General features: G+C 51.1%; 1 protein-coding gene across 2 annotated transcripts in view; it reads right to left on the bottom strand.

Moving 5' to 3' along the window:
• Positions 1-4,990: 4,990 nt before the first annotated feature.
• Ppp2r2d (protein phosphatase 2 regulatory subunit Bdelta) overlaps positions 4,991-25,519 on the bottom strand; it is a 38,320-nt gene continuing 17,791 nt past the window's right edge. The window contains exons 3-9 of one of the 2 annotated variants that reach the window (XM_026410279.2): positions 22,048-22,145; positions 18,606-18,771; positions 18,114-18,226; positions 15,351-15,528; positions 13,601-13,765; positions 11,629-11,890; positions 4,991-6,640 (exon numbers count right to left, since the gene is read on the bottom strand). In XM_026410279.2, the coding sequence (XP_026266064.1) occupies positions 6,361-6,640; positions 11,629-11,890; positions 13,601-13,765; positions 15,351-15,528; positions 18,114-18,226; positions 18,606-18,771; positions 22,048-22,145 (1,262 nt within the window). In that variant the 3' untranslated portion in view covers positions 4,991-6,360. The remainder of the gene's footprint in view (positions 6,641-11,628; positions 11,891-13,600; positions 13,766-15,350; positions 15,529-18,113; positions 18,227-18,605; positions 18,772-22,047; positions 22,146-25,519) is intronic. The other variant, XM_026410280.2, reaches the window with a different exon arrangement.

Raw genomic sequence — 25,519 nt, 5'->3', positions numbered from 1 at the left:
CATAAGAGATGAGACTGAGGCTTGAGTTGCCAGGGCGTCTTTTCACCAGACTGCCTTACAGTAGGTGCTTCACATATACACCCCATCCCTAGGGTTGCCTGCGCCTGCAGGCGCTCATGTCCCTTGTAACCCGCCTCAGGTTTGCAGAGCTTATGCACCTCCCTGTGTTGGGTTGGCCACAGCCCCCAGGACATGAGTGCCGTGCATGTTCAGGGAGAGGGGAGTGTGTCCTTGTCCTGTCTGTGCTCCGTGCAGGGGCAGTGTTTCTCCCAGAGCTTTCCAGCCCACTGGGACAGTTCTCAGAATGATGGCAGAAGAGGAATCAGGCCTTTCTGAAGATCTTTGGCAACTAACCATCTATACAGGTAATTGCCTGCACTATTACTCATTTGGGGAACAGCAAGTTTATAAAATGTTTAACATAATCCAAATAATTTTAAGAAAAAGCCTTTGGCCAAATGCAAGTTTCCTGATGTAGACTTTGCACCAATCCTAGGGCCTGAGCTTACAGACTCCAGTGTGACCCCCCCCCCCCCAAGGAGTGGAGATGGCTGCAGCTCCAGGGAGGGAGGGGCAGCACAGGTGGGGGAGCCCGCCTCTGGATGGGACAAACCGACAGGCTGTCCTTTTTCCCTACAGACCACTTGTTGGAATATAGCCTGAAGGGAGACCTGAATTTTGAGGTGCATGTGTGCAAAGGGCCATGTCTATACTAATATATCAAAACACTGAAACAAATGCAGTGTCTGCACAGGAGGAAGCAAGCTAGCTGTCTGCTCACAGCAGCCCGGAAGCTGAGGAAGAGCAGGGACCAGGTCCTCAAGGAAGGGCATCCCTCCAGTGCCTGCTCCCTCTACCCAGTCCCTACCTGGCTGCAGCCAGTGCTAGTGCTCACCTGTTTAAGATGTTTCAAAGTAAAACAATGAAGTAAAAATTGGGTGATACCTTCTTACTCTAAGTGGTCCCTGAGCTGGTGACATTAGCATCGCTGGGGGCCTCTGGACATGCAGACTGCTGGTGCACATCTTTATCAGAGCTGTGCATAAGGCCTGTGGGAGACGGCCCGCGCCAAGGAGCACCAGCAGGCTTGGACACTGCTGGCTGCTTTCTGTGCGAGAACAGGACAGGAACACATCAGATCTGTGTCTAGAAACTGAAAGCACACCAGAGAAGCAAGGGACAGCCCACCCACGAGGGTCAGAGGCACAAGCAAGACATTGCCATCATCTTTTTAGAGGTTTTTTGATATCTACAAGTTACCAGCTCAAAACTTAAAAAATTATTTTTCTTTTTGATACTGGGGTTTGAACTCAGGGGCTCCCTACCACTGAGCTGCATCTCAGCCCTTTGTTTTTTGAGACAGGGTCTTGTTAAGCTGTGGTTTTGGACTTGCAACCTCTGTCTCCTGAGCTGCTGGAAAGACGTGTGGGCCCCTTGTTTGGTTTTAAGAAAGTATATTCCTAAGAACCAGAGTTACACTGTGTTGGATATTTAGATTTTGTAGAACAAATTTCCCTAGGAATTAATTGTTTCCTATTCTTATAGCACAGACTCATTTAAAAAAGGTGTCCCACTCTTTCCAAATTTTCTTCTTTCTGGTACTGCCATGCAAGTGGAAGGTGGGCAAGTGCTCTACCCTTGACCTACACCCCCAGCTCTCCCAAGTAACCTGCTAACAGTTAACTCCAGAGGCAAACAAGTGAATCGCTTAAGGCCACTGATCTGTAATCAAAACCAAGTAGCACTTGGATGATGAGATTTAATGTCACATAAGTGGCTACTCCAAGTAAATGGCATCCAATTGGAACCTCTGGGTCTTGGCTACCAGCCCTCCAGCCACAGGTGCCAGGAGGTACTTCATGCTACGTCAGCATTATGATCAGTCCCTTCATGACTCGGGGTGCCAGTCAGATGTGCAAGGGCCAGTATCTTCTAGCATCTCAAGGATGCTACAAAGCTTCATGCTGTGGCATCTGCAAAATCAAAACTTGATCACAGGAGTTTTCTAACAGCCAGATGAGAAATGAAAATAAAGGGTGCCCCTCACTCACCCACTGTAGATTGTCATTAGCAAAGAAATCGCAGGTCTCTGACTTGGTGCCGTGAAACAGCGTGGGGTTGGAAAGTGTGAAGCTTTCCTACCACTCCTGTGTGCCAAGACTCTACCTCTCCAGGTGCTTGTCCACCACACTCCAGGCGGGGGTCTGCTTCCCACTTGCTGGGAACCCTGTCTGATGCAGTATGGACCATCCGACAGCCACACTCCTAGTCCAATTTCGAGGGTCTGGTTTCCATTGTATTTTTAAAAATCATTAAAATGTTCTAACTGAAGGGACTTGCACAAGATCATTGTACAGGACACTGGATGGCGGAGCCAGGCCTTTGGCCATCTTGCTATCTTGCTGCTGCTCCCAGGTCTTCCCGCTCGCTGGTCCTCTGAGGACACAGGTGTTTACTGAGGACATGCCTGTGGGGTTCGAGGCAGAGCACTTTAAGCAGGAGTCATCAGCATTATGATAACTCAAAACCAAAAAGGAAGTCTAAGTGCAGGTTTTTGTCCTGTGTGTGCCCTGCCTGGTGTGACAGCACCACTGGGCGCCTTGGACAGATGGGGCCCCAGCAGTGTACTTGGCTATACATGAAGGCAGATGGCACCAACCTCTGCCCACCCTTCAGCTGGCTTTTTCCCTGCCCAGTTCCAGGGGTATCATGGTTCCTAAAAGGTCAAGGTCAAGTTCCACGGCCTGCAGGCCCACACAACCACCGGCACTCTACAGAGCAGCATATGGGCACAAGTGCATGGAGTTCAACCTGAGCCCTGCAGCAGGGGCACATGTGTAGGCGGCTTGTTCTGCAACCCACAGCCAGGATCAAAGCACTTGTCCTGAGCCTGTGCCCAGAAGGGGCTGTCGTCCATAGCCATGAGCCCTCTGGCCCAGGCCACGATGCCCTGTAGAGGGTGGAGGTCAACACCTGGCACACCCCTAAATGCCGCAGGGCCGAGCGGGCTAGCTGAGCTCCGCTGCTGCCGCCGAGCACTGCCTGCCGCACCCCTGCTGAGCGCTTCCCTGCTGGGCTGTCAGTGCACGCGGGCTTGCAATCTTGCAACCCGGTTGGGCACAAAAACACAAGCCAGTCAAACTGAGACAAAGTTTTATTTAGTGAGAGGCCGTGTGCGTCCCCTAACCAGTGGGTCCACCACGTGTGTTCTACCTGAGCCGGGGGCACTCCACTTCCCCCGGAACACCCTCCTACCATCCTTTCCCAACCAATGGGAACTCTCCCATTACAAGAGTGACATGAGTAACCTGAGTCCCGAAACGGGCCCAGGTAAACAGCAGGAGACAATTACCATAATGTAACTTAACATAATCATAATCTGAATGGCTGGTTGGCAGTCACTAAATCCAAAGGTGCCTGTATCAATATTTTTGCTGTGGCTCCTAGCACCTAAACAATGAAAGCCACTGGCCTGCTGCTTAGCTCAGCTGCACCAGGCAGCTGCGAGCGAGACGTGTGCCCTGTGCAGGGCAGGCAGGCAGGCGCAAGGCCGGCATGTGGCTCCTGGGCAGCATTCTCCATCTGCAGTGTTCAGGGACTGGTCAGCAGCTCACAGAGAACTTCTGACTGCCCAGCTTTCTGGGCATGGTGCCTGTGGGACAGATAACACTGAAAATGTGACCCATCCCTACTCAACAGTCCAGTCCTGGGTAAAGCCTTGTCTCAGACCAGGGCTGAGCACAGAGTATCACCTGCAGACAACAGGCACTTAGTATTCCCCCACCTACAGCACAGGACACCGTCCCAGGGCCTTGCAGTGTGGACTCCTACTGGCTGGCATTCTCTGTCACTCCCTTGCTGGTGCCAAGGGCACTGGTCCAGGGAGACACAGCCTGTTTAAAAGGACAGAGTTAAGGGCCCATCCCTATGCCCGTCTCATCCCCTTTACACAGACCCTCCTGGGAGGAGCAGTGGGACAGCCCTGGGCTGGCGGCTGGTAGGCACTGACGGGCTCCCCTCTAGAGAGCTCCTGGTGTTGGCAGGCTGCGATTTAAAGTGCCTCACAGGAAGATCAGGGAGTCCCTAGATAGCATCCGCACTATCCCTCAGCTCACAAATACCCACAGGTTCCTAACAGCACTACCGGTTTGCAGAAGCTCTGTTTTTCTGGGATTACAGAGGTGCACGCCTGTAATCCCAGCGGCTTGGGAAGCTGAGGAAGGAGGATCTCAAATTCAAAGCCAGCCTCAGCAACTGAAGCCCTAAGCAACTCAGTGAAACCCTGTCTCTAAATAAAGTACAATAGGGCTGGGGATGTGGCTCAGTGGTTGAGTGCCTCCGAGTTCAATCCCCGGTACCAAAAGAAAAAAAAGTACATTTAGGTTTTGAAGTGTACCTGCATGGTAGAACACCCATTTTATCACTGAGCTACTTCTCCAGCCCTTTTTGAATTTTTGACTTTTTATTCACCTAATCCAGAGTCTCAGGCCAGAGACTAGTATCAAATCTCATGTATAAGAGATACACAGAATTCACTTTCAGGAACAGATATCTAACTTTAAACAAAACAAAAAGGTTTAGAAAAGAAAAATGACAAGACTTTGTAAGTTTGAACATAAACAAAATATCAATTTAAGCCTTAGGATTCTCAGTCACTGGAATGGAGAAAGGGTCTAGTGGAATCCAATGTGCAAGAGGGAGAGGTAAGATTTTCTACCTGCCTCTACAAAGCACTCTCTCAGAAGTGAATCCCTTTGGCCAGTGTTTGTAACTGCCACAAAGGGGACCTCTGATGCTGGCACGGCAGTGAAGGCAACCTGCCAGCCAGGGCACTCACTTGGTCTGGGGGACCCGTGACCCTGCGAGGAGCACGCAGCTATGCAGCATGGACTTGCACTCACCTCGGCCTGTCCCCAGGCGTCAAAGGCTGGTTTCCTATTTAGTGGGAAATATGTTTTAAAAATGGAAAAAGTTGTTCAAACACTGAAAATCCAGTTAATCATTTAAAATTTATTAAACTTTTTGGTCAAAATAGTTGAAACAAATATATACAATCCTGATTTGAAGGACCAGGGCTGACTAATGCCTGCATGACTGTTCCACACCTCAGATGTTGTAATGGCATCACAACCAAGATACAGAATGACTTACTTTGAAATAAAATAAAGGTATTTTTATGTTCTCAATTTGTAACTTAATGTGAACTAAACTGGCATTCTGTTAACATCAACTCAGGGTGATGACACTTTTGTCCTTGCATATCTATATCATTAGTAATCAAAATACACCTTCATTTCAGCGATGGCACTGAGACCTGGCTCTCCAGCCCCAGGGCAAGGGGCTCTGTGACTGGGCTCATGGGTGCAATCCCATGGAAGCAATCTCTGTTACTTGATGTTGGTAGCCTCTGCACTCTTGCTGGAAAACCTTGATTTTGACATCAAAGATCTTTTGAAATGAACCACCAAGGTACTGGTGGCATCACAAGCAGTTAAAGTGGTTTAATTCTGCTGGCTTGAAATGCAGTGTGAAAGCATGCATGTAACTGTAGCAATATTTAAAAAGTATATTTTCCCCAAAGTACTTTTAAAAAAGACTTTTAAGAAAGCATGTTTTCAGTTGTAGTGACTCAGGCCTGCTGGGAGCCGGGTGGTTTTAGGGCAGCAGTGTCTCTTCCTGTGGTCTCCCCGCCCAGCCCGGCCTGGAGGGGAGATGGACTACTTCTACAGAAACAGGGCAGCGTGACAGTGTGGGGGAGCTGGGTTAGAACTAAGAACTGCACACATGCCACCATTCTGCCAAAGAGGACCAGCGTTTCTGAGATTGTTCCCAAGAATGACCCTGCATGATTTCATCACATAGACCTCAAGCAAATACAAGACAACAACTTCTGTTTGTTTTCAAAAGCACTCTGTACTGTGCTGCTTGCACTGAGTAGCCACTCCCGGAGGTGTGATGGCAGATGCAGTGAGTGGGAACACCTGCCCGGGCTCGGGCCGCCCCACGTCTAGGCACAGGACCAGGGACAGAACGGAGAGGGAAGAGCGGAGGGTGGGATGGGGAGAGGGCCTGACGACACCTCTTCTCCTGGGTGTTAGGTATTTGGTCTATAAACTGGAAAGGAAGCTCAGACTTAAATAAATATATTTATTTGAGTAATGGCCTTTATTGAGCAATGTCCAGCAGTTCTGCTCCCAGTGGGCTCCGCTCTGGAGCAGCAGCACCCTTCTCTCCCGGGCTGAAGGCAGGGCCAGGCCAGGATGCACCGAGGCCAGCTCTTGCTCTGTGGGAGGGCATGAGGCTCTGAACGCAGAGCTCCTTGACGCTGTCTGGGCTGCGGTACGGGCCTCGCCGGCTCCCTCAGTTGGCTTTGTCCTGGAATATGTACAGGTTGTTGGTGGCAGCCACGGCGATGATGTTGTCCACGGGGTGCCAGGCTGTGTGGAGGATCTTCTTATTGAAGTCCAGGCTGTCCACACTGATCTCGTCCTTCTTCCTCTTCCCACCTGCACAAACCTTCCGGGGCTTTAAGCTGGCTCGGGGTTTGCTGCTCTCTCTCGAGGCTTCCAGGGTGACATCCCTGCGCGTGCTTCTGTCGAACATCCTGAAGAAGTTGTTGTAGGAGCCCGTCATGACAGCACTGCTCGAGACAAGAGAGGAGCACTGAGTGCCGGGCGGCTGCACACTGCCTGTGCTCCCCACCCCTCCCTCCGCAGCACCTGGGCACCTTCAGAAACCAGGACTGAGATGCTGGGGTCAGAAAGGAGAGGCAGCGTCTCCCTGAAGCTTCCATGTGACCTCTTAAGTAGCATAGGAAAGCCCACCTGCTCGTCTCTGTCCTGACAGGTGGGGCTCCTCTCCCAGCTCCGGCTTCTGCACTGCCACTGCCCGCCAAAGCTCACCTCCACACACTCATGCTCGGCATGCATGGCCACCTCTGCCAATGCGTCTTCACTGGCATTTGATCTGTTTTTTTTTTTTTTTTTGGTATTGGACACTCAGCCCAGGAGAGCTTAACCACTGAGCCACATTCACAACCCTTCTGATTTTGAGACAGGGTCTCACTAAGGTGCTTACCAAGTTGTGCAGGCCGGCCTCAAACTTGCAATCCTCTTGCCTCGCCCTCACCAGTTGCCTGAATTACAGGTGTGCACAACTGGATCCAGCTCAAACAAGTTTTAAATTTATCTTCAAAAAAGTTTCTTTTACATGAAGCAATATATATCATACAGTGAAACTCTCGAATACAAAATGTGGCAGAAGCAGAGAATCCCATTTTGCATAAATCCAGAATTTGCTATACCTTTCCTGCTTTTATCTCAGCGTCAATCATAACTTTCAACTGAGACCAGGAACCCACTAAAGCACCTACACATCCTCACAACGTGGCCTGACCACACTGCAAAACTTCAGCTTTTTCTACAAAAGTGGAAGAGATGGCTGCCTAAGGCTCACCTCCACACTCACATCCAATGCTGCCCGAGCTGACCCAGGGCTTCGAAGTGAGTGGACTTCCTGGTGTGGAGGTGAGGTCCATGGCACTCACCCACCTTCCTGGTCTGGCCAGGCCAGGCCAGTCTCTGCTCCCACCTCAACACGCTCACCCCGCCTGGTGCTCAGGGGAGGTGCCATATCTAGGTGCCCACCTTCAACGGGGCGGCCTCCGTACAGGGCATGGGGCTTTCCCCCGCTATGTGCAAATACTTCAATGTCCCATGTACCTTGTCTACGCCGGTTCACCAGAAAAAAAGATGAACTCAGAAGAAGAGCTACACACAGCTGTGCTGTGCATGCGGGACCTGCAGCTCATCGCCAGAGTTCTGGTACCAGAGGGGCTGGAGAGGCAACTGTGTTCGAGCCCAGTCCAGCGAGTGCCAGAGCCCTAGTCTCAAGATGACCACACATGACCCAGAACTGCACAGGAGGGCGACTCTCAAATAACCTCCTGCAAGGAACCCGGTGCTAAGATCTGAAGCGCAGTGCATACCTATAAATTCCTGATAGCCAATGCCCGCATCAGAGGCGGGCATCCCCTAGCCCACCCGGCAATCAATTGCCAGAGAACTGTTAGGCCCCTGCCCTGAAGTGCCACCCCCCAAGCAGGGAACAGCCCAGTGCAGACCTACGTGGACACATGAGCAAGAGGCCATGACCACCTGGTGTGGCAAGGGGCCAGGCAACAGCAGCCCTCAGCCTGGCCTTGCACCATCTTGCCCCTATAGTGCTACCAGACCAGACGATGGGAGGGTCCTCAGGAGTAAATGGATGCAGCACGTATCACCAGGAGAGGTCTTGGATACTCGTGGGGATGTTTTACTGAAATGTATTTTGTAATATTTCAAATAAACTACAAGGTATCAGGAACAGTGCGGCCAGTATCCACATATCCATCACCAAGAAGGCGAATCCCATCGTGCACCCCTCCAGAGAGCCAGGCCAGCCCTGGGCTCAGCTCCGTAGAGTGGGGCAGTGGGCAGTCCTTCACCAGAGCAGCTGTGCACTTCCCGTCATAGATCCGTTTTGGGGGTGCTCAAGGTCAAACCCAGGGTCTGACATTTGCTAAGTGAGTGCTTAGTAGACTAACTGCACCCTGGCACAAGCACGAGTACACCCAAAGGAGCCGTCTGTGTGGCTGGCATGTTGTGTCCTGTTGGCTTCCTCGTGAAGCCACTTGTGACGCATGCAGTTCCCCACCTCTCAGCTGTTCAGCACTACGCTGCAGAACGAACAGCTGGTGGGACCCCCATCTCAATACCTGGGCTAGGGGTTCTGGCTCCCAGTCCCCCTGTCACCAGAATCCCACGCCAGGCAGGGCAGGGTCAGGCCTCCACCTCTGGCTGTGGATGAGGATGAGCCCTGTGAATTCCCACAGCTGTGCTATGAGGGGGTCTCAGTGACTTGAATTTTTTTTTTTTTTTTAAGAACAAAGCCAGATTTATTGTTCTGGTAAAGAGACAGGACCCGGGGAGGGGATAGGGGCAGCTGAGCACACCCCTTTCTTGGTGACCTGGGAGTCGAGCCCTGCCTGCTATGGCTCTTTTCACCACCTGCTCAGGGCACAGGGCCCTCTTCCTGGCAGTGCTGCCTGTGGGGTGCAGGTGGGGCTGGGGCCTCAAGGTTGTTTCTTGGAGGTGGTGGTGGCTCCCCTCTTCTTGGCTGGCCAGCCCCAGGGGTGGCCTGGAGCTCACTATAATCACCAAGTTGTGTTTCATCTTCTTCCAAATCCCAACGTCCAGGTCCGCTTTTCCTCGTCCCCAGTTCCGTGCCTAGGCCACTGCTGCAGTGTTGCTCTTGGCTGGCTTCTGCCTGATTTGTGACTCTGCCCTTATTCTGGACTCTTCTCTGTTAGTTACATCTGCTTCTGAGCCCTGAACTCTCAGCGCTTGTTCACTCCACGCTGTGGGGAGGGCTGGTCTCTGTCCCTGCAGCACAGCCAGCCAGCTGGCACAGGTCAACAGACCTGTGTGGCCCTGAGACACTCACTCACTCACTCATGGCTTTGCTGCTGCTCTGCTGGTCTGCCTGGACCCCAGAGCCTCTTTCCAGGGTCCCCCCTGCTGGAAACAGCCTGCAGCGAGCTCATCGGGGTCTTGCTCTCTCTTTGGTTTCCTGTTACGGTTGGTTCTGCCTCCCCCTGAAGATGCCTTCACCCCACAGGCTCTCTCACAGGGCCACTTGCCTGAGTGCATGACCCTAGGCAGGTGAAGGTGCTCTCCGGCACACTCAGGCAGCTGGGCGCTTACAGCAGACACCACTACACCTGCAGGCCCCCTGTGGCTGTCCCAGCCAGACTCAGGTGAGGCTCAACCCTGTGCACAGAAACTGAGGTGAGGGGCCTCGAGAGGCCTGCCTTCTTAAAGGGACTGAGGTTTTCTTTTTTTTTTTTTAATGTTTATTTTTTAGGTTTTTTTTTTTTAATGTTTATTTTTTAGTTCTCGGCGGACACAACATCTTTGTTGGTATGTGGTGCTGAGGATCGAACCGGGGCCGCACGCATGCCAGGCGAGCGCGCTACCGCTTGAGCCACATCCCCAGCCCCAAGGACTGAGGTTTTCTTAAGACACTGGGCTAGCTACCAGGAGAAGAGGCTGTTGTGAAGGGAGTCTGGCTCCTGTGGCTGCCTCTCCTGCTCTATGACTCATGTACTCTCACCAAGTGATGCCATCCACCATGAAGCCATCACCAGAAGCTAAAAAGATGGAGTCACTTATCTTACCTTTCAGCCTTCAACCTGTGAGCTAGACAGAAGGATAAGCAAGCCTCTCTGTCAAAAATGCCCAGCTTCCAGTATCCTGTTATGGCAACACACACAGGACTAAGACAGACCTCCACAGTGGCTGCAGGAGTCTGCTCTCAGCCTCAAGGGCCAGTCCGTGTGGGATGTGTGTCCTTCCCAGGTTCCTCTTGAGACCTGCTCTACACTATGATGTGCACATGGTGCCTTTATAGTGTCTGCTGCAGATCCTGGTGCCTCTGAAATCGATGTTGTCTTCCCTAAGCTGAATGCACTGCTGGCTATGCTACTTTAAAATGCTCCTCTGCACATGGACCTAGGCCACACCCTACCCTCTCCTCCACACTTAACCCTCTCAGGCTTTCTGCTTCTGTGGCTCACCCTTCCATCATGATTCCAACTCTCTCTGAACTGGATCTGCTGCTAAACCCACAGTGGGTTCTCTCCTGCCGTATCTTGCGTTTTAAGAATTTCTGTCTGATTTGCTTTCAGGTTTCGTAGGTCATTTTTAATAGTCTGTGGTTCTTTTTCAGGTGTTTGGTTCTTTCCTTTAACACAGAACTGTTTCAAGCATCCTTATTTTATATTCCGTAATGCACGACTTCAACACCTCAATTCTCAGGAGTTCTGCTGCTGTTGTGGCTGCCCATGGTGGAGTTTTTCTAAGTATGGGTGGTAATTTTCTTCAAGAGTCGCACAGGTGATTTTAGTCTGGGGAGTCCTAGGGCCCAGCAGGAGCACCAAAGGTGTGAGCGCACTGGCTTCCCCTACCCTCAGGAGCCGGGTTAAGTACAGGCTTGTCCACTGCGTTCCTCACAAGCAGAGGCTCTTCCAAGCCCAGCGTGTCTTGGCTGTTACACAACCCCATGGCCTACACGGCCTCTGCCTGGCCCCACATCACTCCGGGAACTTACGCAGCACAAAGATCACACTGCTTCCTGTGACCTGAAAAATAATCTCTTTGGCCTCTCTGCGCATGCTCTAGGCTGGCATGTCAGTCTGTGCAGACCGAGAGCAGGCTGCCTATGTGGCGGCTGGACATGAGGCATGAGGCTGGACACAGGAAACCAAAAGCGAGCTGAACCCAGAAGGCAATGTCCCAAAGCTCAGGGTGGCCACCCGAAGGCCGAGCAGATCCCTACTTCCTTCCTGTTTGCTCACTGGGGGGGGGGGACCACCCACACGTAATGACGAACAGCAGGAACTGACACCAAAGCACCTGGTGCTGTGCTGTGAGCGTGGGGAGCAACTTCTCAGTGCCCTCCCCTCCAGACCCTGCCCCCAGGCCCCGTGCACACACGCCCCTGCATGCTGCTCTGCAGCTCTGTGCCGAAGCACCCCTCCCAAGGGCCTGCTGAGACTCCAGGATGGCGGCTCCTGCCCCGCGGGCTCACCTGTCGGAACCGTTCCAGCAGCACTCGAACTTGTCGAAGATGCAGTCGTTCTCGTAGAGGGAGCAGAGCTTGCTCCGCAGGTACTCATGCACCTGGTGGGTCTCCACTGGCCTGCTCTCCATGTTGAGGTCCCACACCTTCACCGACAGGTAGTCTCGGGTCATCATGTACCGACCACTATGGCTGAATTTGACATCGGAGATGGATGAGATTATTTCTGAGAAGAAGGACCTACTACTGGGATCTTCAGGCTCTTCAAAAACTGAAAAACAAAATAAAATATTTTCAGCTTCTGTTTCAAATCAGAAAACAAGTTGTTTTACGGTTTAGCAGGTCTCAGTCCCCCCAGTGAGACTCCGCAGGGTTCAGCCTCGAAACTGCATCCTCTAGGACACTGCCCCAGTGCCAGCCAGGACAGCTGCTTGGAAGTCAATGCCGAGCCAGAATCTCACAGGCATGGCCCCAGCCCGAGACGGTCACCACAGGGAAGCCTGTATCCTCATGACACTGGCCAGCGCCTGCCACGATCATTCCTGTCCATGTCCATAATTAGAAGATACATGCTTTGCACAGGTGTGGTGCTTGGGACCTCTTAGAGTGAGCCTGCTCTCTGTAGGGTCAACACCTGGTTGCTCTGCTAGACTGACCACCACTTCGACCACCACCATGGTCCAGGTGTGGTGTTGTTCTGTACTGGGGACTGAACCCTGGGGTGCTCTACCACTGAGCCACACTGTAGCTCTTTTCATTGAGATGGGATCTTGCTAAGTTGCTGAGGCTGGCCTTGAACTTGCCATTCTCCTCCCTTGGGTTCCCAAGTGGTTGGGATTACAGGTGTGTCCTTCCACCCCTGGCTGCTGGTCCAGATTTTAACTGTTACAATGGTTCTGCTGGCCAAAGTCAGTCAGCAGAAGGAGTCTTGTCTTCCATGCTGAAATCACGTTCTAACTGTGAGAGGTCCTTGTGCCTTCTCAGAACTTGCTTTCTCTATTACAGAACCTGGACAGAGCTCCTTCACCTGGCAGGTCAGGAGGAGGTGCCCCTGAGCCTCTGGGCCACCAGATGCCCTAGCGCATGGCTCAGCAGGATCAGGCCAGGGAGGTGTGCTGCCATCATCTGCTTTGGCTTCCCCTTGCTTCTTTCCACATAGGAACCTGTGACGTTTGTTTCTCTGCATGAAGTTAACCTGAGGCCAGCTTGTGCCAGCAACCAGCTCTGCCACCACTAAGTCACTCTGCTCACAGGCGAGCCACCTGCTGAACACTGAGAACATTTCTTCATGGCAGGCAGTGTAACAGGAGCACGGTGCTCTGACCACAGGAGAGCGCAGGCAGCAGACGGCAGCTGGGGAGGAGCCAGGGAGTGCCCTGGGCTGGCTGGTGCTGTGCCAGCAGGGACACCCACTGAAGGGCAGGTCAGGGACTTCACTGTCAGGGAAAGCGTCACAGGACGCAGAAACCCGCAGAGCCCTGTGGGCAGGGGCCAGGAAGGGCAGCAAGGTCTCCCTATCCCAGAATGCAATGGCACAGGCCCTGGAAGTCTCATGCAACCCTCCCACCTCAGCTGACGGTGACCCTGAGACTACAGGCCTGTCCCACCACACCCAACAGGCCTGTTCTTCCTGGCTAAAGATGAAACAAACGCAAAGCTTTCCTCCCCAGAAGAGACCTCAAGGCTCAGTACTTGCAGACAGTGCCCTCGGGGAACTGGCTTCAGGGGGAGCAGAATGCAAGTGATCAGGCCCAGTGCCTTTGGGAGCCTCAGTCCAGGCTTCATGCGTTAGGGGGGAGGCCACAGTGGCTCGGTGGACCCGGTCGGGGATGAGCTCAGCTGAGGCACTGAGGCTCAGGGAGGGTAAGTGCTGGCACTGAACCACTGGCCTCATGACGCCAGCCCAGGATGGCCGCTTGTGGGAACAGGACCAGGCCTGGGTGAGGCCCAGCTGGAAGGAGGACTAAAACAAGGCACTTACACTTAGAGTGCCGGTCGCACAGGGCGGAGGAGCGCATGTCACACAGCCGGATGGTCCCTTTGCTGCTGCTGTACACGAACACGTTGCACTGGTGTGGGTGGAACTCGGCGGCGGTGATCACCTCCGTCAGCTCCTCCATGTTGGCAGGTTTGATGTCCACGATGTCTGGAGGGAGGTGTTAAGGCGCGTGCTGCTGATGGGTGTGCTGCGGACACACAGGGGGGCCCCAGGGCGGCGGGGCAGAGGCCCAGGAGGCTGACTGCACACATCACATTCCCGAGGCACACCAGAAAGCAGCTTCAAATGGCCGTGGCAGTCCTGCCACGGGCACCTGGCCACGGGTGGGTGTGGAGACAAGCTCTGCTTTCGTCCTGCTGCTGTACTGCCACCCTACCAGCCTCCACCATGGGCGCCTGCGTTGGAGGGCTCCTCTGCAGAGCCCCACACTCTGTCCCCACGATAGAACACAACTCCACCAGGTCTAAGGTTCCCTTGCCGATTACCTGGAGCCAAGTAAGCACTTGTGGAATTGTCAGAACAATGCCAACAGAGGTGGCTGTCACATGCAGAAATCGGTTCATCAAAAAAACAGGGCTAGGGCTGGGGCTGGGGCTGAGTGGTAGAGTGCTTGTCTAGCATGTGTGAGGCACAGGGTTCTACTCTCAGCACTGCATATAAGTAAATAAAGATCAATTGACAACTAAAAAAATATTAAAACTGGGCTGGGGATGTGGCTCAAGCACTAGCGCGCTCGCCTGGCATGCGTGCGGCCTGGGTTCGATCCTCAGCACCACATACAAAGTGCTGTGTCCGCCAAAAACTAAAAAATAAATATTAAAATTCTCTCTCTCTCTCTCTCAAAAAAAAAGAGAAGACAACCTTTCAAAACAACAAAAAATATATATATAAAAACAAAAAACCCCAGGGTAGGCAGAATACCCTGTGCCAGTCTGGAATGGGGAGGGCCAGATTCACCTTCCAGCTGAGACAACTAAGAACACACACACAAACTTGAGTCCACAGCTTGAATCACGGGATGCCAGAGAGGGAAAGGCACATCCAGAGAGGTTGGAGGCACAACCAACCCACAGTTGTGCTGGTAGCAACAAAGGAGAGGATCTAGGCGGAGCTAGGACACAGAGCTGGGAATTTGGGAGAGCTGCAGCTGCGATTCCCAGGGCAAACTGGGGAGCAAGGACCCCAGCGACCTCGCAGGGAGACTCATGTGATGGTGGGGCAACGCAGGGCAGCCCCCGACAGTGACCAGCAAACAGTGCCCTGAGCTCCTGCCAGTCACAGGCAGGCACTGGGCAGTTCTTCAGAGGGCAGGAGGCATGAGGTACACATAGGGGATGGCCATACCAGGAGGCCAAGGCAGGAGAGTTGTCACGCCACTAAGGGCTCAAAATTCTCACCTGGGGCTGAATGTGAGAATTCTAATCAGAGTTTTATTTTCTACTCTATTACCATTTGTAAATTTAAAAGAAAAACCACAACACTGATTTTTCAAATACACTCTGTTTAAAATTGCCTCTGGCTGAATCAGGTGGGCCATGGGCTTCAGGTCAATCCCCTACAAAGCACTTCCCCAAGACAGGGGGAAGTTTATATTTCTGAGAACTTCTTCACAGGCTATCAGGGAGGAAACTGTCTTCAAAGATCAATGCTGAGCTACAAGAAGACAAGTGCACATGAAAACGACTGAACCACCCCTAGGGAAACGCAGAGACCACCGCCTAGTGAAGGATACTAAAACTTCTATCTGTGATTTCTAAATGCCACAGGTTAATTCTCAGGTCATCTGCAGAAAGATATGTTTCATGATCACTATTTACTGAAATGGAATTTATATGATACGTATGAGCATTTGCAAAAATTCGTCGTGGGCTTGCTTCTACCATGAGGTCCATGGGCTTCAATATTGGAACCTAAAAAATGGAAGGAAATAGGAATTCAAAACAAGGGTCATGGTAGCGTAAGAGTAAAGCAGGTATGGGACAGATCTAAGGTAGGGCCAGCCACACCCCCAACTGACCAGCGAGCAGGACTGCAGCCACAGGCACCTGTGTCCCTGTGGCCCACCCTGGAAGGCAAGGAGATCCTTGCGGTGCCAGCGCCTGCAGCTGGAGCACAGCCTCTCCCGCTGCACTCAGTGCTCACGTGTGGGCCCCTCAGAGGAGCTGAGGCTGCTCCCCTTCTAGATCCGGGGCTAGTATGTGGCATGTCCAGTCTGAGCACCCCAGGGCTAGTCACTTCCACAGTAGCTGCGTTTCTGGGCACGTACACTCCCTTCACTTGAAGGTTAAGAAGAAAGGCACCCTCCCCATACCTGTGCTGAGTGTTGTGCCTGAGGGGCTCCAAAAAATAGGCTGCTGTGCCAAGGAAACGAGGAGGAGGAGGGTGGTGCCTGGCCAGAGCACACTGCGCCAAGAACAGAGGCAAGAATGCAGGCCTGACCCTCACCAAGCCAAAGGAAAGTCGAGGAATAGTGCTGTCTGTCTTTTTGGTAACCAAAAGGGAGCCTTGAAGGCAGGAAGAAATCTCTCATCTGAGTCTTCCCCAAATTCTGTAAAAATAAGCTGGGGAGCTGGGTGCTAATGCACACTTATGATTCCAGTTACTTAGGAGGCTCAGGCAGGAGGATCACAAATTTGAGATCAGCCTCAGCAACTTAGGCCCAAGGCAACTTAGTGAGACTCTGTCTCAAAATAAAAAATAAAAAGGTCTGGGGATGTGGCTCAGTGGTGGAGTGCCCTGGGTTCATTTCCCAGGAACAGGAGTGTCGGCTCTACCATGCACAGGAATAAAGCACAGTGCCAGGACCCGCTGACAAGTCTCTGATCAGAACACAGGGCAACTAATAATGCCAAGTCCTTCTTGTAATCAAATCCCTTTTCTGGCACTCAAAGAAAAAAATTAAAACAGTGACATTCGGGTTCCTGCCCAGGTAGGCTCAGTCAAGGCAACAGTCCTCTGTGAGTCTAATACAGACCTCGGTTCACAAACACAGCCCCCTGGCCCTGACCCTGCACCCTCACATGGTGGCCAACTGTGCTCATCAGTTTCCTGTGGCCCCTTATGTATGGTTTTATTTAGGACGATGGTATTAAAGGGGCCACAGAGGACCTGCAGTTTCTCCAAAACAAGCAGGTGAGCTTCTGGGGTGGTGCAGAGTCTGACTGGGAGCAACATGGATTCCTGAGAGGGCTGTACACACAGCTGGTGGGAGAGGGACAGACGGCACAGGACTTAGGATGACCCGTGTCACCCAAACTCCTACTTCACAAGACTGAGCGCACTGACGATGGCTGTGATGGGTCCTCAACACTAGTGAGACCTCCACCACATGACTCCTGTAGCTTGGTGGATACACCTGCAGCAGCATGGCATATCAGAAACCGCCGGCGTTTTCAACAGAACATCTGAGTTCCCATAAACTGATCTGAGCAAATGACACCGCCTTCCCCAGCCTCAACAAAGACCCTGGAAATGAGGGAGTAGCATCACAGGCAGGGAGTTCGAGGACTGTGCTTATCATCGAGGACTGTGCCTATGCTCTCATCCCAGCTGCACCTACTGTCTACTGCAGGTGGAGATGGCTTTGCTGCTCTGTCACCACCCTCCTGGTGCAGTTCAAGAATGGCACCAGAACAGGCCACACCCACTCTGGGCTGCAAGCATGCCCGTGGGGCTTGGAGTGTGTTGGGGTGGGGATCTGTGGACAGCACCCTTTCTGGGATCTCCCTTGACCATTGATTTGGAATGTGCTCACTAACTAGTATTTCTTTGACGCGCAAGAGTATATATAACCAGGGCTTAAACCTCATTGAGAAATCAGCAGCCAACGGTTTTCTAAATAATAGCCACAGCCCCTGGGACCGAGGCTGGGCTCCATCCCCGGCAGCACTTTCCCTGTCTTATCTGGGCCCAAGTCCAGTCAGCTTAAGCCCTGTGTCTTAAGTCACCCTTCAGCCAGAACAATGCAAGACACTGAGATTTCTAAGGTTTATGCAACTATACAGATGTCAAAACATGAAAAAAGTCTAGTACAGGAACTGATGAATTATGGTCACTCCATACTACACATGGGGGCACCAAAACGTACGGGGAGAATCTAACGATTAGAAGTAATGATGCTCACGGACACCCTGATGCAAAAAAGTCGGCAACAGCAGAGTGTGCCTCGGCTCCTGAGCAGGAACTCCAGGAACACCCCCACAGAGCACCCTCTGCCCACAGTCGACTTCCAGGCTGCAGCCCGAGCTGCCCCCAGGGAAGCGCTCTGCCACGGGGCTGGGTGTGAACTCTCCCTGGTGCCTCAGCTGTACCTCTGAGCAGCATGTCCTTCTGCCTGGGTGGAAACCTGCAGAGTCCCCCCTTGAACACACACACGAAGGCGACTGCTCCGCGAGGAGCAGCTCCTGGGTCAAGAAGGCAGTGTCATCCACGGCACTCGCCAGACAGCTGAGGTAACGAGGCTGAGAAGTTTAGAGAAAACGGAGAGCGCACCTACCCGCAGTGCTGTGATTCTAAATGGGTCTCGGAGTCGTCCATCTTCATCTTTCAAGTTATAACCTTCTGCTCTTTTATCCCGTTCACTTATTTTCCATAATTTAATAGTTTTATCTGCAAATAAAAACCTCATTCTTCATGTTAAAAGAAAAACCATAACATGCACCACTATAACTCAGGTATCATACTAAAAACTGAGGTTCTGTTGGTATCTAGGCTGGGGGGGTCTTTAAATATGAACATTTCCAATTATAGATGAACGTTTTTCTTGGTAAAATAAAAATGCAGACACATGTGCAGAGTGGTGGACGCAGTATTGGTTGTTGGGGGGCACATTTTGAATCTTTAACTTATCACTTGCCACTGTGGCTGATAATTTACTCTTCCAAAAGTTTAAGCCAGAAACAATTTCTAGAAAAAAAGAAATCCACATATACAGAAGGTTAAAAACAAAATTCTAAATCAAATAGTCACTCAAATAAAAAACTCTTACCATTTGTAGACAGTAGAAAATGAGCAGCATTCTGCTGTGGCAGCCACCTAATTTTATTAATCTTTTCCTCAATTTCTAGACTTTTCAAATAGTCGAACTCTGGTTCATGACTTTGAAAGGTACTGTAAACATTATACTCTCCCCTGGAATGAGGGCGGATTTTATTCTGCAAGAAAACATGACAGCTACTTTACTGAGTGAAGCCCAGTCAGGCGAGAACATGGCAATACAAATGTGAACACCACGGTACTGGGTACTGAATCCCAGGGCTGCTTAACCACTGAACCACATCCCCAATCCTTCTTATTTTTTGAGACAGGGTCTCACTAAGTGGCTGAAGCTGGCTTGGCAGGCTTTGAACCTGTAATCCTCCTGCCTCAGCCTCACAAGCTGCTGGGATTACAGGCATGGCTACTGTGCCCAGCAACATTTTTAAAAGTTAAAACAAAAACAAAAACAAAAACCCTGGGTTACTGGGTACAACAGCATATGCCTATAATCCCAGCAACTCGGGCGCCTGCAGCTGCAGGATCATGTGTTCAAAGCCAGCTTTGGCAACTTTGCAAGTCCCTATCTCAAAATTTTAAAAAGGGCTGGGGATGCAGCCTAGTGGGAGAGTGCCCCTGGGTTCTAGCCTCAGTATGGAGCAGAAGGGGCAATCCTGGGTCAAAAAAATTTCACACAGATTAAATTCAGAATTAATGTACTCAGAGAAAAGAAACAGGCATTTCCCAGCCCTTCTATTCCATGTTCAGGCTGCATATGCAGCAGGCTCCATTTGGCAGACCCCGCCTAGATGGATACCTAAGTGTGAGCTGCTGCCCGCCTGCCTCTGTCCTGCCAGGTGGACATCTAGGCCCGCAGAGGATCAGTGCTAGTGGCCCGAGTCAGTGGGAGAGGAGCCCAACAGAGCCAGGGGCTACGCCAGCTCTGTGGCAGTAACTCAGACACAGCACACGCACTGTGGCAGCAGCAGAGCCATCCAGGCAAACCACACAGCAGGAAAGCACAGAGACCCTCGGACAGGCTCTACACAAAGATGTCCCCGGTGAGGTGCTGCTTACGAGAACTGAAACACACAGAGCAGTTCTACAGGTCACAGTAGAGAGAAAACGTGCTTGAGAAGACACATGCCACCTTCCAAGACCTGGTAACTGTGGGAGGGCAGGGGCATTCAGGGAGATGGGTACCATGAAGTGTCATTTGCAGCCTGAGTGTTTCCTGTACTTTCCCCCTTTTCCAGTACTGGGGACAGAACCCAGGACCTCACATGTCAGGCAAGCCTCTGAGCTATACCCTGTCTTTTGTTTAATTCTTGCTCTATAATCCATACCTAAAAATTCTACATTTTGGCACTTTAGTCTGTATCCCAAGGAACGGGAACTCAACAAATCTTTATGTCAAGATGGGCACTTCTTTATATTTCTGAATTATGATCAAATATTATAAGAAGGCATCCCCCAAACCACCTGAACCTGTCCCTTGCTGAGCGCCACGTCCTGCACAGCCCTGAATCCAGGGCTCGCTGACAGGAGCTGGAGCCCCTCACCAGGTGGCTTTCCCCAGTGTGTTGTGTTAGGCTAATCCACTCAGCTCTCCCTCCTAGCCAGGCCTCACTCCTCTAGAAGAAAGCACAGTCTACCAACAGATGGTTCCGACTTACAAAGGAAAACAGCAAAACTATTATTTCAAAATAAAGATCTGCACCAACAAGTCAGTCCCATGCCAAGAAAAATCAGCAGTGTCTGCTGCCTGAGCCACTCCGACCAGGACCCAGAACAGCATTGTGCCCCCACCACGACCCCCCTCGACCCTCACAAACTGCCAAAGCCCAAGATGGCCCAGCAGTTCCCAAGGCCCTATAGAGACCTCCTCCCTTACCCAGGGAGAAGGGTTCTGAGGGAAGTCTTCAGGGGGCTGGGGCAAACAGGAAGGGGTGCTGGGTGGAGAGCAGGGTTCTGACTTAACTGCATGCAGTGCGCACATCTGCTTCTGCAGGGTGGAGCTGCATGCTGGGCCGACTGCAGACACACACCATTAAACAGAGCCGCCTTCCTCCCACATGGGGGCTCCCTAAGAGACAACCTATAGGAGGGCTCGTCCTTTTCGCACTGCCAGATTGCTCCCTTACCGTCCACCTTCCTGGAGGCCAGAGTGTCTCAACAGGTCCCTAGCGAGGAGCCTGATTCCTGCTCTAAACCAGGACGTACATCTGGACACCTCTGAGCTGAGGGGTGGCGGCTTAGCTACTGGCCGCTCCAGCTTCTCAGCTCAGTGCTATAACACCAGGATGGCAGGTCTGCCAGGGATGGGCGTGTAATCCACCCCTGCCCTACCAGAGCCAGGGAGAGAGCAAACAGCCCTTCCTCCGGAATCCACAGCATGAAGACAGAGGAAAACAAGTTGCCAGGGTTTACCCAGCTGTACTGGACCAGGGCACCACAGGGCAACATCTGTAGAGACGCTCCTGGGTGACTCAACATACCTCAGCCAAGAGCTTAAAATGCAATCCATTTTAGAACAAGATGTCTGATTTTTATGTCAAATTCCAAAAAAAGCTTTGCTCCCTGGGGAGATGACAGGAAGGTAAAGGATTATCTCATAACCTGCTGGGAAAACACAAGACCTACACTTACAGACAGCATGCAGCCTGGCACATGGTGGCTGTGCAGCACACAACAGCCCTGCTGCCTTGCTGGTCACAAGAACCCTACTGAGGCCACCGGAAATGCCAGGGTGGGGGCAGGATGGGTGGCAGGCAGGGCCTGGGCCTATTTCCCATGCTCTCATGTGTGAAGAAGTATTCCTCACAGAAGTGACCCAGAAACCAGCTCTTGAGAGTGGGTCCACCTGTGCGCTCCTCCCTGAAGGCCAGGGAGGCCTCCAGGGGCTTCAGGGAGTGCCCTTCACCTCTACCGAGAGGATCTACACTCCACCGGGTCCTCCGTAGCAAGTGCTGTGGGAGCTGGTCAGCACCCCGAGGACGGCAGGAAGTCACATGTTCCAAACACCATGGCCCTCTACCTCCCTCCTCTGGTCCTTGCTTTGGATTCTCCCTACTCCAGCTGAAGGCAGCAGGGACTCGGGAGCTTGCCGTGGGAGGCAGATCTCTCCGCTGGTCCCTAGGCAAGGTGTGTGTGCACCAGCCAATGTGAGGGAACTGAGGGTAAAGGAACTGGATACTGAGAAAATGATTGCTTCCTTTCTTTTTCTGTTTTTAAAAAGCAGCAGAGGGAAAGTTTGTTCGTTTGCTTAAATATTTTTCTTTAGTTGTAGATGGACATAATGACTTTATTTTATTTAATTAACTTTATGTGGTGTTGAGGATCAAATCTAGTGCCTCACACATGTTAGGCCACAACCCCAGCCTGTGTTTCTTTTCTTGTAAGTGATAAGAAGGTGTGAATTATTTTATTTGGTTTGAGGGTTGTATATTACTGACCTCTTGTTCCCGCTGAAAAATAACAACTCTGCCGCCCTTGTCTCCTGTTGCAAGAAGATCTCCAGAGTAATTAAATTCAACAGTTGAAATGATGTCAGCTGTCAATAAAATACAGGAGAAATTACAGATTGTCTTTTTGGGAGGTGTCACAGGAAATAAAAAAGAAAGGTAAACATGTGTAAAACTTTCTCCCCAGATGAAACAAAAATGTCATGGCAAAGTTTTAAATACCAAGTGGCCCGACGATGCCTGGTCCTCTGGTACACCAGAATTTGTCTAGACTGGGTTATCTTGACTTAAGGAGATAGGGCAGAAATTTAGAACATTACTTTCTAAAAGGAAAACAAAATAAGAGAAAAACTCTGATTGGTCCTAGAAGAATGCTGCCTAACTTTACAATACATGCCCAATGTTGACTTTTTAACGTAAACTGGATTCTCACACAGCAGCAATAGGAGTGTTTTAACATCATACGCAGTCCATTTTGTTGGCTTGTGCACAAGATAGCATTGTAGACAGAATAAGTTCCATTTCACTAAATAAAGCCCCAGTCTCCTCGATAATGACAACACGACCACAATAAGATCTCCGAGTTTCTGACACCACAACACATGAGACCCCAGGAGGCGAGAACCGTGGCACACACTGGAGGGCCCTCAGTTCACTTCTAATCAAGAAAAACACCATGGGTCCCTGCCTCTGCACAGTGGCTCCTGGGGAATCAGCCTCCCTGTGGCTCGGCTGTGTCATGTGCTGTGGCCACCACTGGACCCTAAATCTGACCCAGTAGAGCTGCAGTCTCAGGGTCTGCCAGGCACCAATGCACAGTCGTGCAGAGCAGCTACTAAGCACACCATGGTGCACAGGAGCACAAAAGCTGCATGTCCTTAAAGACAAACACTTATACATGGCTGCTGGAAATAGTCCGTCTACTAATAACTGTGACTCAGACTCAGAGGTTGAGACTACCTGAAGAATCCCCACCAGGTGGCCTTACTAGGAAATCATTCTTAAAGGTCGGCACCAACACTAAAGTGGGTCATTTACTGCAGAGCCAGCCTGATGGCATCAGCACCGTTCCCTCCTCAAGGCTTGAATTTCATTGCTGGGATTGCTTTCTTTTTTTAAAGAAATCTTCAGTTAGACTGGAAAGGATTAGCTACTTCTTATTAGAGGCATTTGCCTCTTTTTTGGGAAGGCAGTGCTAGGAACTGAACCCAGGGTCTCACATATGCTAGGCAGGCACTCTACACAAGCTGCACTCCTAGCCCATCACTCTTAAAATTACTCTAAATAACCTAATTTGCTTAAATAAAACTAAAATTTTCTGTACTGGATTAAAAGAGACTAAATCTATATCATTTGTACCCAGAAGATATACAATATTATATAATTAATGGTGTTCTGTCAGTGATTTTCAAATTTAATTATAAAGAACTGAATGTTTTAAAAGAGAAATCCCTCGGCTGTCAGTGCTGAGAAATGATTTTCATTAAGCTGCGTAAATATGCATGGGCCTAAACTTAGAAATACTCTCTTTTTACAAGGTCTAAAACCAAAATAAACATACAAACTAAATGGCAACGAATTACAAAACCAGAAAGATATAAATTATTGTCATCAATTTGATCTGATGGATATTATTTTACAAATGCAACAGGCTAAAAGTATAACTGTGGTACTGTGCAGGGCACCCGGCTGGAATTCAAAATCCAAAACCACCACATACTTTGGTGGGGGTCAATTCTGCCTCCTTTTTCTACTGGAGTCCACCCGCAGCAACCCCTGGTACCCCCTGGCCATCCCAGGGTGGCATCAGGTCTACTCAGAGAGCTGCTCCACTGCGGCAGCCCAAAGCTCTGGGGCATGGCTGTAAGATGGTCATCTGGCTGATGCCAAAAGTCCTGCTAAATGTTCAGCTCCCCTCAGAACCGTGGCCATCCCCAGCACCCTGTGGGCCAGCCCACACTTCCAGGAGAACACAACTGTGGGTGAATTCCTGTCCCTTTCCTGCCCCAATCCAGGGGTCAAAAGAAAGCTGAAGGCATTCTTGTGAGGCTGCTTCAAGGACTGTGGAGGACAGCAGGGAGAAGTGGGTGTGGAGCTGCAGGAGGTGTGCAGAACTGCAGGGTACACCCGACTCCACCCTACCCTGCTAGGTGGGAACAGTGCTCTTGCCATTTCCTGCTGCTCAGATGCTGGCTGCCAGGAGTTCAGCATCCCCACCACCCTGAGACTTCTCTGAAATGCAAAGCCCAAAAGAAAAGGCCTTAAACTGCAATCTGTTTGGGATCCTGGCCGAATGCCCACCTCACAGTAACTCCACTCTCAGACACAGACCAGAAGCACCAGCATCACAGACATGCAGGAGACGGGGCACTGTACAAGAGCACACACACTGTGGATGTTTTAGGGAGCTGTGTCACACTACCCCGGTGAGCCTCACAGCAGACCGCGAGGCAGGGCTACTCTCACCTCTGCCAGACAGAAGAGGTGGAGGCTGGCACAGCACCAGCTGCTACTGGGCCTATTTCAGCCACAACAACCAATGGGGTTCCCTAAGGCTGAGCAGCCTGCTGCGAGAAAGGAAATGGCAGGAAGCATCAGCTAAAATCCAAACAGGAGCAACAAAAATAAAAACCACAACACTCTTCTCCAGGGTGGAGTACAAGAGATGGATGGCAGGAAGTAAAAGAACCAGGATGGGGTTCAGGGGCCCATCACTCAAGTGACGAGCTCTAGAAGACAACAAAGAAAAGGAAGGAAAAGTAGCCAGGGGTTATACCAGAGCCTCCTGGGCTGAGCACAAGGTCTCCAGCTGACTTAGATGACCACCAGCTCTGCTGAGGAACTGTCAGCCCAGGACACCTACATACCAACCTCAGAGGACACAGATGTCACGTACAAAAGGGAAACACCCAATGGCATCACACAGGAGACCAAGCGCATCAGCCTCTTCTAGGAGCCTAAGAAAAATAATTTCAGCATATATTCCATACTGGCTGAATTTTCAATCAAGGTTGAGGAAGGAGTAAACATGTTTTCAAAAAGCAGAATCAAAACCAAACCCTTTCTCAGAAAACTGCTGGAAGCCACAATTTGTCAAAATAAGAGAAAATTAACAGAGAGGAAGATCAGGGAATGGTCTTCCAAAAAAACAGTGAAGAAAGTCCCAGGATATGGGCAGTGCAGCATGGACTCTGCCAGGGAGCAGTGGCCAGGGGGAGGAGACTGGCTGGAGGGACTCGCCTCTCTCTGGGGGAGGAAGAGCTGCAAGATCATCCGGCAGATGAGCTGTCCTTTGCAAAAGGCACTAAAGGCACACAGAACTAATCCTGGGAAAAACAGGGCAATCATAGCTCTAGGAAAACACAAGCTCATATGAAAACAGAGACATGCAGCGGCTCACTACTGGACTGTACTTACACAGCCACATATAGACGTAAAACTCTCGGTAACAGCACTCTCTTGG

This window comes from Urocitellus parryii, chromosome 5 (genome assembly GCF_045843805.1).
Source record: "Urocitellus parryii isolate mUroPar1 chromosome 5, mUroPar1.hap1, whole genome shotgun sequence".
NCBI lineage: Eukaryota > Metazoa > Chordata > Mammalia > Rodentia > Sciuridae > Urocitellus > Urocitellus parryii.
Note: the sequence above shows the minus strand (reverse complement) of the source record. Positions and strands in the feature narration are given on the sequence as shown.